This window comes from Nerophis ophidion, linkage group LG08 (genome assembly GCF_033978795.1).
Source record: "Nerophis ophidion isolate RoL-2023_Sa linkage group LG08, RoL_Noph_v1.0, whole genome shotgun sequence".
NCBI lineage: Eukaryota > Metazoa > Chordata > Actinopteri > Syngnathiformes > Syngnathidae > Nerophis > Nerophis ophidion.
The window spans coordinates 22,543,884-22,557,445 of NC_084618.1; the positions used below are offsets into that span (position 1 = coordinate 22,543,884).

The 13,562-nt window shown below is 41.8% G+C and overlaps 1 protein-coding gene across 2 annotated transcripts in view; it reads right to left on the reverse strand.

The window, feature by feature from the left end:
• Positions 1-13,562, reverse strand: part of dipk1b (divergent protein kinase domain 1B) — a 31,315-nt gene that overhangs the window by 11,320 nt on the left and 6,433 nt on the right. The window contains exon 1 of one of the 2 annotated variants that reach the window (XM_061907993.1): positions 8,155-8,563. The exons of the other annotated variant lie outside the window; for it this stretch is intronic. Within the exon in view, the coding sequence (XP_061763977.1) occupies positions 8,155-8,220 (66 nt within the window). The 5' untranslated portion in view covers positions 8,221-8,563. Of the gene's footprint in view, positions 1-8,154; positions 8,564-13,562 lie in introns of those variants that run through there. 2 annotated transcript variants of the gene reach the window in all.

The following is a 13,562-nucleotide window of genomic DNA, read 5'->3' on the forward strand; positions in this document are numbered from 1 at the left end:
ATACAGTCTAGTGTGCCCTGGGAAATTATTTATTTTCACCTATTTACGCTAAAAATATTTTTTGGGAACCAGTAATTATAGTCTGCAAATTATGTGTTGTTGTTGTTGAAGTAACCTTGTAATACTCTTCCATAGCAGTAGGTGGTGGCCGGTAGCTAATTGCATTGTAGATTTCGGAAACAGCGGCAGCCAAAAAGGTGTCTAATGCTTAAACCAAAAATAAAGAAAAGGTGAGTGCACCTAAGAAAAGGCATTGAAACTTAGGGAAGACAATGCAGAACGAAACTAAAACTGAACTGTGTTGTAAACAAAAATAGAATGCTGGACGACAATAAAGACTTACTGTGGAGCAAAGACTGTACATTTGAACATGACATGACAATCAACAATGTCCCCACAAAGAAGGATAAGAACAACTAAAATATTCTTGATTGCTAAAACAACGTAGATGTGGGAAAAACCGCTACAGGAAAATACCCCAAAAAAGAGAAAAAGCCACCAAAATAGGAGAGCAATACAAGGACTAAATAACTTCACATAAATCACAGTGTGATGTGACAGGTGGTGACAGTACACCTACTTTGAGACAAGAGCTATATTAATGCATGCTTGGTTATGCTTTAAAGTCATACCCAACAATTGCGACAACAACTTTTTACTCTCAACTGAGTTTTGTTTTTTAATGATTTCTGCTGGTGGTGTGCCTCCAAATTTGTTCAATGCTCCAAAAAAAGTTGTAAACCACTGTTAAATAATAGCAAATATCATATATAGGTTGGAATTGGGGGTTAAATCACCAAAAATGATTCCCGGGCGCGGCCAACGCTGCTGCCCACTGCTCCCCTCACCTCCCAGGGGGTGAACAAGGGTGATGAGTCAAATGCAGATAATAATTTCGCCACACCTCGTGTGTGTGTGACAAGCATTGGTACTTTAACTTTAATATAGTAGGCTGACCATACGTCCTCTTTTCCCCGGACATGTCCGGGCGGGATTTCTTAAATGCCTCAAAAGTCTGGCGTTTTGACTCAGGGTTGTGTGTATTTTCAATGTACGTACAGGGTTGAGAAAGGGTTCAAATCAAAACAAAGTGTGAAAGTGTGCACACGCAGCAGAATTTGTGAGGGTGGGGCAGAGACAGAGAGAGCAAGATAGTGGTTTAGTTGCTAATCAAGGCATACTTGATCAAAAACCATACAGGTCACACTGAGGGTGGCCGTATAAACAACTCTAACACTGTTCCAAATATGCGCCACACTGTGCACCCACACCAAACAAGAATGACAAACACATTTCAGGAGAACATCCCCACCGTAACACAACAGAACAAATACCCAGAACCCCTTGCAGCACTAACTCTTCCGGGACGCTACAATATACACACCCTGCTACCAAAACCACCACCACCTCAACCCCGATTGCGTCACAACAAATATTCCACTTTGCAAAATAATTTTGGTGGAATATTTTATATATTTAGTTTGTTTGCCATAAAAAAAGGTCTGTTGGGCAAAAAAAGGGCGGAAAACAAACAAAAAACAATATTAAAAAAAAAAAACACATTTTGAAATGAGGGATGGATCTGAAGTTGATGTAAACTCAAGCATTAAATATGAAATGTATGTATGCCCTGGCACACCATTATCATCATTTTATGACCGAAGCAAAACACTTTTATATTGAAATAAATACACCTACAACTTATTAAATGAAAACAGAGAAATAACTACCAGCAGCGGTAAAGTTTAGATCAGTGAAGGAAAGAAGAAAGTGAATGAATGTTTATAACTGAATATATTTACATATGCATACACATTTGTCTTATTTTTATTATTATTATTTATTTTAATGAAGTAACGTTTATGACAGGGGTCGGGAACCTTTTTGGCTGAGAGAGCCATGAAAGCCAAATATTTTAAAATGTATTTCCGTGAGAGCCGTATCATATTTTTAACAGTGAATACAACTGTCAGGTTCAAACACTGATGACATTTATTAAACAGACAAGAAGCAAGGAATTAAACAGAGACCGGATTCAATTTAGCTCAATGAGGAGAAACGCGTATACCTGTACCCTTGTACAGTGTCGTCCCACGCTCTGACAAGAGAATTCTACGCTTCCTCTTTTATTTGGACTTTCCCTGATTACAACAACTAAATGCGTGCATCTCTTATTCTTATTAATAACATTGTTATTCTGAAGGTAACCTAAAATAAAAAAAATACTTTTGACCATTAATGCTACTTCTTGAACAGGTGCGGTAGAAACGGATGGATGGATTAAAATTCATCAGAACGTTTTATATTTTGAACGTTATTTTTAACACTGTGATTACCAGGGGAATTATTCATTACTTATTGTGTTAGCAACGTCAGCTAAGATGTATCTGAGAGCCAGGTGCAGTCATCAAGAGCCACGGGACAATGCATACGTTTATCATTTGTTTTCAAAAACGCTTACAATAAAGTGGGACCCCAAAAATGTACTGTGGGACCCCATTTTTATGACTTGATGGGGTCTCTGGGACCCCATTTCGAAAATTCCTAGCGCCAACACTGCTGTCAACAGAGGAGAAATAAATATACTATTTATAAAGCAAGTTCAAGTATCATTGGTAAATTTTCACCTAGTCCCCGGCCTTGGCATGCATATATGCGTCCTCTTTTTGGGATTTCCGAATATGGGCAGCCTATTATTTAGTCCGAAATAACTAATACAAATTGTAACAGTCAGATCAGTGGTTCTCAACCTTTTTTCAGTGATGTACCTCCTGTGAACATTGTTTTAATTGAAGTACCCCCTAATCGGAGCAAAGCATTTTTGCTTGAAAAAAAGAGATAAAGAAGTAAAATACAGCACTATGTCATCAGTTTCTGATTTATTAAATTGTATAACAGTGCAAATTATTGCTGATTTGTTGTGGTCTTTCTTGAACTATTTGGAAAAAAAAGATATAAAATTACTAAAAACGTGATAAAAAAATAAACAAGTGATTCAATTATAAATAAAGATTTCCACACATAGAAGTAATCATCAACTTAAAGTGCCCTCTTTGGGGATTGTAATAGAGGTTCATCTGAATTCATGAACTTAATACTAAACATTTCCCGAAGGTGAAGCTTTACTATGGAACAGAGCGGTCAAGCGAACATGGTTTCCCGACCACAGGTCAACGGGCAGGTTTCGGTGAGAAAACTGTGGTAATAAGTCGGCTCTTACCGTAATTATGAGCGGAGCTTGCGTCCTACTGCAGCTGCTGCGGACTATTACCTCCTCCCACCGGAGACACTGGCGGTCGCCACACCCTTCCGACTTTCAGGTACCATATCATCTCACTAAAACACTAGTAACACAATAAGCAGATAAGGGATTTTCCAGAATTATCCTAGTAAATGTGTCTAATAACATCTGAATCGCTCTCACAGCCCTCGCCTTTTTTTTTCTTTTTTTCTAGGCCTTCACTCTAAATTTCCTCATCCATGAATCTTTCTTTCTCGCTCAAATTAATGGGGAAATTGTCGCTTTCTCGGTCCGAATAGCTCTTGCTGCTTGCTGGCGGCTATGATTATAAACAATGTGAGGATGTGAGGAGCCCTACAACCCGTGACGTCACGCGCACATCGTCTGCTACTTCTGGTAAAGGCAAGGCTTTTTTATTAGCAACCAAAAGTTGCAAACTTTATTGTCGATGTTCTCTACTAAATGCTTTCAGCAAAAATATGGCAATATCGCGAAATGATCAAGTATGACACATAGAATGGACCTGCTATCCCCATTTAAATAAGAACATCTCATTTCAGTAGGCCTTTAAGTTACGAGATCAACTTCAGATATATCTGTTGATTTTATGTTTGAACTATTAATTTGTTGGTATTATGCTCTTTTGTCAAAGAAGACACTGTTTTTATATGGCAACCACACAGTATATGCACATAATATTTTCCATATAAAACATTATAAAGTGAAATATTTGAAGTAATTTGAGCCTTAAAGGCCTACTGAAATTAGATGTTCTTATTTAAATGGGATAGCAGGTCCATTTTGTGTCATACTTGATCTTTTCGCGATATTGCCATATTTTTGCTGGAAGGATTTAGTAGAGAACACCGACGATAAAGTACGCAACTTTTGGTCGCTAACAGAAAAGCCCTGCCTTTGCAGGAAGTCGCAGACGATGACGTCACCCGTTGATGGCTCCTCACATTGTTTTTAATGGGAGCCTCCAAGAAAAAGTTATTCGGACCGGGAAAACGACAATTTCCCCATTAATTTGTGCGAGGATGAAAGATTCGTGTTTGAGGATATTGATAGCGACGGACTACAAAAAAAAAAAAAACGCGACTGCATTGGGATGGATTCAGATTTTATTTCGACACATTTACTAGGTTAATTCTGGGAAATCCCTTATCTTTCTATTGTGCTGCTAGTGTTTTATTGAGTTTAACAGTACCTGATAGTCGGAGGTGTGTGTCCACGGGTGTGTTGACGCCAGTGTCTCAGGCAAGTCGACGGCAGCTTTATGGACGGCGCAAGCTCAGCTGATCTCCAGGAAGAAGCGACTTTTTACCACAATTTTCTCACCGAAACCTGCTGGTGGACATTCGGTCGGGATCCATGTTCGCTTGACCGCTCTGATCCATAGTAAAGTTTCACCTCTGGGAATTTTAAACAAGGAATCACCGTGTGTTTGTGTGGCTAAAGCTTCCCAACTCCATCTTTCTACTTTGACTTCTCCAATATTAATTGAACAAATTGCAAAAGATTCAGCAACACGGATCTCCAAAATACTGGGTAATTATGCGGTTAAAGCAGACGACTTTCAGCTGTGTGCGTGCACATCGCTTAAATTTCATAACAGTCCGTGACGTCACGCATAGACGTCATCATTACGCGACGTTTTCAAGAAGAAACTCCCGGGAGATTTAAGATTGCAATTTAGTAAACTAAACCGGCCATATTGGCATGTGTTGCAATGTTAATATTTCATCATTGATATATAAACTATCAGACTGCGTATTTTATATATCAATGATGAAATATTAACATTGCAACACATGCCAATAAGGCCTTTTTAGTTTACTAAATTACAATTTGAAATTTCCCGGGAGTTTCGTCTTCGAAACGTCGTGTAATGATGACGTGTACGCAAGACGCCACGGGTTTTTAGGAAGTATGAGCGCTGCACACACACACAACTAAAAGTCGTCTGCTTTAACAGCATAATTATACAGTATTTTGGAGATCCGTGTTGCTGAATCTTTTGCAATTTGTTCAATTAATATTGGAGAAGTCACAGTAGAAAGATGGAGTTGGGAAGCTTTAGCCTTTAGCCACACAAACACACGGTGATTCCTTGTTTAAAATTCCTGGAGGTGAAACTTTCCTATGGATCAGAGCGCGGTCAAGCCAGCATGGATCCCTACCAAATGTCAACCAGCAGGTTTCGGTGAGAAAATTGTGGTTAAAAAGTCAGTTCTTACCGGAGAAAAGCTGAGCTTGTGCCGTCCATAGCTGCCGTCGACTCCCCTGAGACACCCTTCCAACTATCAGGTACTATTTAACTCACTAAAACGCTAGCAACACAATAGAAAGATAAGGGATTTCCCAGAATTATCCTAGTAAATGTCTCTAAAAACATCGGAATTTTTACTTTTCTTTTTTTTTTTTCTAGTCCGATGCTATCAATATCCTCAAACACGAATCTTTCATCCTCGCTCAAATTATTGGTGATATTGTCGTTTTCTCGGTACGAATAGCACTTTTTGTTGGAGGCTCCCATTAAAAACAATGTGAATATGTGAGGAGCCATCAAACATGTGACATCATCGTCTGCGACTTCCGGTAGAGGCAGGGCTTTTCTCTTAGCACCGACAGTTGCGAACTTTATCGTGGATGTTCTCTACTAAATCCTTTCAGCAAAAATATGGCAATATCGCGAAATGATCAAGTATGACACATAGAATGGACCTGCTATCCCCGTTTAAATAACAAAATCTCATTTCAGTATGCCTTTAAATAGGTCAATAATTCATTGTAAAAAAAAAAAAAAACATTTTTAATTTTTTTTTAGCATTGGCAATAAGAGCAAAATAAAGAAAAACTAAAGAAAAACAAACAGCCTGCATTGCAGCTTTGTGTCAACAAAGCTTTCATGGACACCATTGCCCTAGGGCAGGGGTCGGGAAGCTTTTTGGATGAGAGAGCTATGAAAGCCAAATATTTCAAAATGTATTTCCGTGAGAGCCGTATCCTATTTTTTAACACTGAATACAACTAAATGCGCGCATTTTTAAGTAAGACCAACATTTTTAGAGTATAATAAGTCTTTTATTTTTTTTCATAACATTGTTATTCTGAAGCTAACCAATAATAAATAAAATGTCATGTCTGTTGATCATGTTTTTGTTTGGGCATGTGCTGTTTGTCTTTTGGACTCTTTAAGTTCCTGTTTTTTTCCACTCCCTTGTCTGGTTTCCTTGGTTAGTCATTTTGTCCACCTGTCTCTGGTGGACAAAATGCCCGCTCACCTGCTTCCCGAGCACTAATCAGAGGCAGTATTTAAGCTTGTCTTTGCCAGTCAGTCGCCCTGGCGTCAATGTGATCTTTTCTTGCTCTGTGCTGACTTGTTTCATGCCTTGCCATAGTTTCGTGCTTCATGCCATGCCAAGTAGATTTTGTTTGATTTATGTTCATAGTCTGTTTATGCCATGGGTGTCAAACTCTGGCCCCCATGTAATTTCATTTGGCCCTTGAGGCAATATCAAATTAACATTAGAGCTGGCCCGCTGCTGTAACACCGCATTCGCCACTAATACTCATACTCGCCAACCCTCACGATTTTCCCGGGAGACTCCCGAAGTTCAGTGCCCCTCCCGAATTTCTCCTGATTTCCACCTGGACAATAATATTGGGGGCGGGCCGTAAAAGCACTGCCTTTGGCGTTCTCTACATGTCGCCACGTCTGCTTTTCCTCCATACAAAGAGCGTGCCGGCCCACTCACATAATATATGCGGCTCATGCACACACACAAGTGTATGCAATGCATACTTGGTCAAAAGCCATACAGGTCACACTGAGGGTGGCCGTATAAACAACTTTAACACTGTTACAAAAATACGCCACACAGTGAAACCACAGCAAACAAGAATGACAAACACATTTTGGGAGAACATCCGCACCGCAACACAACATAAACACAACGGAACAAATACCCAGAACCCCTTGCATCACTAACTCTTCCGGGACGCTACAATTTACACCCCCGCTACCACCAAACCCCGCCCCAACTCAAACCCGCCGCCGAAAAGAGGCATTCAATTTGTATTTTTATTTTATTTGATATGCCATTGATATTTTTTAAATTATTATTATTTTAAACTCGATTTTGCATGTCGCTATGAAGTTATATAAGCCTTGCTTGGTCAATATTCAATGCAAAACTTGTTTGGGTCCCTGTTAAAGGATTAATTGGTTCAACCTCGGCCCGCGGCTTCGTTCAGTTTTAAATTTTGGCCCGCTCTGTATTTGAGTTTGACACCCCTGGTTTATGCGTTAGCTTTCTTCTTAGCCCAAGTTGTGCCTTCGCTGTGAGCGATTTTTGTTTGTATCTTTTTTTAGTTTAAATTAAGTCATGTTTTTACCTAAATGCCATGTCCCGAGTAGTCAGTCTGTCTGCCTTCCTGGGAGAACGACCCCGCAGCCAGCTGCGACCCCCCCCCCCACAATCGTGACATTAAATACTTCTTACCATTAATGCGACTTCTCAAACAGGTGCGGTAGGAAACGGATGGATGGATTTAAATGCATGAGAATGTTTTATAATTTGAACTTTATTTTTGGCACTGTGAATTCCAGCGGAATTATTCACAATTATCGTGTTAAGCAATGTCAGCTAAAATTTATCTTGGAGCCAGATGCAGTTATCAAAAGAGCCACATCTGGCTCTAGAGCCATAGGTTCCCTACCCCTGCCCTAGGGGTACGCGTACCCCCCATTTGAGAACCACTGACCTATTATATAGTCCGAAATAACAGTTAGATGACGTCATATTGAAACAGCCTATTATTAGGCTAACATTGAAACATTCGGGAGGCCCGAATGGAGTCACTGAGGCCGGCTGTGAGTTTGCCGCACGGCCGGACCTTCGGTGTACCTGCAGGCCTTTGGACAGAGGACAGAAGAGCACCAAGTGGACCATTCTCCGTAAAGCCCTGGACATGGTGAAGATGTACGCACACCCCCACTTCCCTCCTCCTCCTCCGGGTGACGCTCACGTCGTGGCTTCGAAGCCGACATCCACCTCCTGGAACATGGCGGAACCGCGCATGTCTCACCGCGGAGCTCCTTCGCGACGACACCAAAGGTTATTACCGCCAATGTATAAACCGTCTGAAAATACCCCTGGAGGATTTCAAGACGCGCGAAGATAAATGAAGTATTTCCACCGGCGCCTTCTCTCTCCTGATAAAAAAGAACACATGATAAAAAAAAAAGACGATATGTTATTAAAAAAAAAAAAAAATGCCGGTGCTTCATTGCTCCCGCCTTCTTCTCCTCCCCGTCAGATAAGCCCCGCCTACTTGAACCAGCCTCTTAAAGGGGACGTAGCCCTAAATCCGCTGGACTGCTAATAAATTATTTTACATTATTTTATAATTAAAGGCCTACTGAAAGCCACTACTACCGACCACGCAGTATGATAGTTTATATATCAATGATGAAATATTAACATTGCAACACATTCCAATACGGCCGGTTTAGTTGACTAAATTGCAATTTTAAATTTCAGCTAAAAGTACTCTGTTTTTATCGCATAATTACACAGTGTTTTGGACATCTGTGTTGCTGAATCTTTTGCAATTTCCATCCATCCATCCATCATCTTCCGCTTATCCGAGGTCGGGTCGCGGGGGCAGCAGCCTAAGCAGGGAAGCCCAGACTTCCCTCTCCCCAGCCACTTCGTCTAGCTCTTCCCGGGGGATCCCGAGGCGTTCCCAAGCCAGCAGGGAGACATAGTCTTCCCAACGTGTCCTGGGTCTTCCCTGTGGCCTCCTACCGGTTGGACGTGCCCTAAACACCTCCCTAAGGAGGCGTTCGGGTGGCATCCTGACCAGATTCCCGAACCACCTTATATGGCTCTTTTCGATTTGGAGGAGCAGCGGCTTTTCTTTGAGTTCCTCCCGGATGGCAGAGCTTCTCACCCTATTTCTAAGGGAGAGCCCCGCCACCCGGCGGAGGAAACTCATTTCGGCCGCTTGTACCCGTGATCTTATCCTTTCGGTCATGACCCAAAGCTCAGGACCATAGGTGAGAATGGGAACGTAGATCGACCGGTAAATTGAGAGCTTTGCCTTCCGGCTCAGCTCCTTCTTCACCACAACGGATCTGTACAACGTCCGCATTATTGAAGACGCCGCACCGATCTGCCTGTCGATCTCACGATCCACTTTTCCCCCACTCGTGAACAAGACTCCTAGGTACTTGAACTCCTCCACTTGGAGCAGGGTCTCCTCCCCAACCCGGAGATGGCACTCCACCCTTTTCCGGGCGAGAACCATGGACTCTGACTTTTGCAATTTGTTCAATTAATAATGGAGACTGTACGATCAGTGTCAGAGCTTGGTCCGCATTGCCGGCAGTAAGTCGGACACGTTTCCAGTGAGGGTTGGACTCCGCCAAGGCTGCCCTTCGTCACCGATTCTGTTCATAACTTTTATGGATTCTGTTCATAACTTTTATGGACAGAATTTCTAGGCGCAGTAGAGCCGTTGAGGGGTTCCGGTTTGGTGGCCGTGGAATCAGGTCTCTGCTTTTTGCAGATGATGTGGTCCTGATGGCTTCATCTGGCTCGGGATCTTCAGCTCTCTCTGGATCAGTTCGCAGCCGAGTGTGAAGCGACCGGAATGAGAATCGGCACCTCCAAGTCCGAGTCCATGGTTCTCTCCCGGAAAAGGGCGGGGTGCCATCTCCGGGTTGGGGAGGAGACCCTGCCCCAAGTGGAGGAGTTCAAGTACCTAGGAGTCTTGTTCAGGAGTGAGGGAAGAGTGGATCGTGAGTAATGCGGCGTCTTCAGTAATGCGGACGTTGTACCGTTGTGCCGCGCCTCGCCAAGGAGCAGCGAGAACACCAAGAAGCGCATATGCCAAATCTTCAAAGAAAACGGCCTACGGATCACGATTGAAGCCAACAAGCAAACCGTCAACTTCCTCGACGTCACTTTCAACCTGAGAAATAACACCTACCAACCATTCACGAAACCCAACACAACACTCCAATACGTGCACCACGACAGCAACCACCCACCCACCACCACGAAAAGAATACCTACCGGAATTAATAAAAGGCTATCGATGCTGTCCTCCAGCAAAGCTGAATTCGACCAAGCAACCCCCCCGTACCAGAAAGCACTTGATGAAAGCGGATACAACTTCACCCTCACCTATGAACCCACCCCAGGAAACCAACCAAAAAAGAGCAGAAAACGAAACAACATCATCTGGTACAATCCGCCATTCAGCAAAGACGTCTCAACCAACATCGGCCGCAAGTTCCTCACTCTGATCGACAAACACTTCCCCAAAGGCAACACCCTAAGAAAAATATTCAACAAGAACAACATTAAATTGAGCTACAGCTGTATGAATAACATGCAACAAATCATTTCAAACCACAACAAAGCAATTGCAAAAGGACTGCCTACCCCCAGACTAAACGACTCTGAAACCAATAATGAATGTAACTGTCGCAAGAAACCTGATTGCCCTCTCAACGGAAGGTGCTTACAGACATCAGTCGTTTACCAAGCAAAGGTAATACGCAAGGACATTAACACATCCGACACGTACGTAGGATTAACCGAAGGAGCGTTCAAAACAAGATGGAATAATCACAACGCCTCCTTTAGAAACCAGACTTTGCAGAATTCTACAGAACTCAGCAAACACATTTGGAACCTCAAAGACAATAATGTTGAATATTCAATAACATGGCAAATTCTTGCATCCAGCACACCTTACAACAGTGGTAATAAAAGATGCAACCTATGCTTAAAAGAGAAACTGTTTATTATATATCATCCAGATCTATCATCCCTCAACAAGCGCAGTGAAATCATTTCAACATGCCGCCATAGACGGAAACACCTCCTAGGTAACACATAAGCCAATCACCACACCCTACGCCTGCTTGTACCCACCCACTCTGTGCTCTATATAAACCATTGTATGTGAATGCTTCCATTAAAATCTCCTGATGATTGAGGGAACCCCTCATGAAACAGATCTGTAGAGATGAAGTAGTCTTGTGATTTTTTCCCACACCTACATATTGCGCTCTACCACGGTATCGAGCACTATTCTCCGGATAATCCAATCAAGACAGATATATATATATATATATATATATATATATATATATATATATATATATATATATATATATATATCCATCCATTCATTCATCCATTTTCTACCGCTTATTCCCTTTCGGGGTCGTGGGGGGCGCTGGCGCCTATTTCAGCTACAATCGGGCGGAAGGCGGTGTACACCCTGGACAAGTCGGCACCTCATCACAGGGCCTATATATATATATATATATATATATATATATATATATATATATATATATATATATATATATATACATACAGTAGGGTTGTGAATCTTTGGGTGTCCCACGATTCAATTCAATATCGATTCTTGGGGTCACGATTCCATAATATATCGATTTTTTTGATTCAACGCAATTTTCAATTCAAAAACTATATTTTTCCGATTCAAAACGATTCTGTATTCATTCAATACATAGGATTTCAGCAGGATCTACCCCAGTCTGCTGACATGCTAGCAGAGTAGATTTTTGTTTAAAAAGCTTTTATAATTGTAAAGGACAATGTTTTATCAACTGATTGCCCATCCATCCATCCATTTTCTACCCATTATTCCCTTTCGGGGTCGCGGGGGGCGCTGGCGCCTATCTCAGCTACAATTGGGCGGAAGGCGGGGTACACCCTGGACAAGTCGCCACCTCATCGCAGGGCCAACACAGATAGACAGACAACATTCACGCACTAGGGCCAATTTAGTGTTGCCAATCAACCTATCCCCAGGTGCATGTCTTTGGAAGTGGGAGGAAGCCGGAGTACCCGGAGAGAACCCACACATTCACGGGGAGGACATGCAAACTCCACACAGAAAGATCCCGAGCCTAGATTTGAACCCAGGACTGCAGGACCTTCGTATTGTGAGGCAGACGCACTAACCCCTCTGCCACCGTGAAGCCTCAACTGATTGCAATAATGTAAATTTGTTTTCACTATTAAACAAACCAAAAATATGACTTATTTTATCTTTGTGAAAACATTGGACACAGTGTGTTGTCAAGCTAATGAGATGCGATGCAAGTGTAAGCCACTGTGACATTATTGTTCTTTTATTTTTACAAATGTCTAATGATAATGTCAATGAGAGATTTTGAATCACTGCTATGCTGAAATTATAACTAATATTGATACTGTTGTTGATAATATTCATTTTTGTTTCACTACTTTTGGTTTGTTCTGTGTCGTGTTCGTGTCTTCTCTCAATTGCTGTTTATTACATAGTGTTGCTGGGTCAGGTTTGGTTTTGTAATTGGATTGCATTGTTATGGTATTGCTCTGTAGTGTTTTGTTGGATTGATAAATAAATAAAAAAATCGATTTAAAAAAAAAAGAAGAATCGATTCTGAATCGCACAACGTATTCGAATTGATTTTTTCCCACACCCATAATATATATATATATATATATATATATATATATATATATATATATATATATATATATATACACCTGCGATGAGGTGGCGACTTGTCCAGGGTGTACCCCGCCTTCCGCCCGATTGTAGCTGAGATAGGCGCCAGCGCCCCCCGCGACCCCGAAAGGGAATAAGCGGTAGAAAATGGATGGATGGACAGTATATATACACTAATACAGGGGCGCTCACACTTTTTCTGCAGGTGAGCTACTTTTCAATTGACCAAGTCGAGGAGATCTACCTCATTCCTATTTATAATTTATATTTATTTATTTATGAAAGAGACATTTTTGTTAACAAGTTAATGGTGTTTAATAATACAAGCATGTTTAACACACATAGATTTCTTTCTTTCATGAAGACAAGAATATAAGAATATAAGATATATATAAGAATATAAGATTTATTTATTTATTTAAGATGGCGGCGCCCGGACGAGCTGCGACACTGCGGTGCTCTTGCTAAAGATGGAACATTTGGCGGAAATGCCGGACAGTTCTGCAGACTTCAAGGCTGGCTCGCATCGTGGTCACTCCGTGATCACGTACGACCGCCAGACACTTCTGGATATGGACATATCGGGCCGTTTTGGACTGATAGACGCGGGCGTGCTAAACATGCTAACTAGCATGGGAATACGTCGGCGGCTACATCCAGCGGCCTGTGAAGCAGCGGAGTCTAGTAGCAGCGGGGGCCGTCTACGGAGCAGACGCCAGCAGTGTGATCGGAAACGCGGATGCCGAGCGGGGCTTAAAACAAAGCAGAA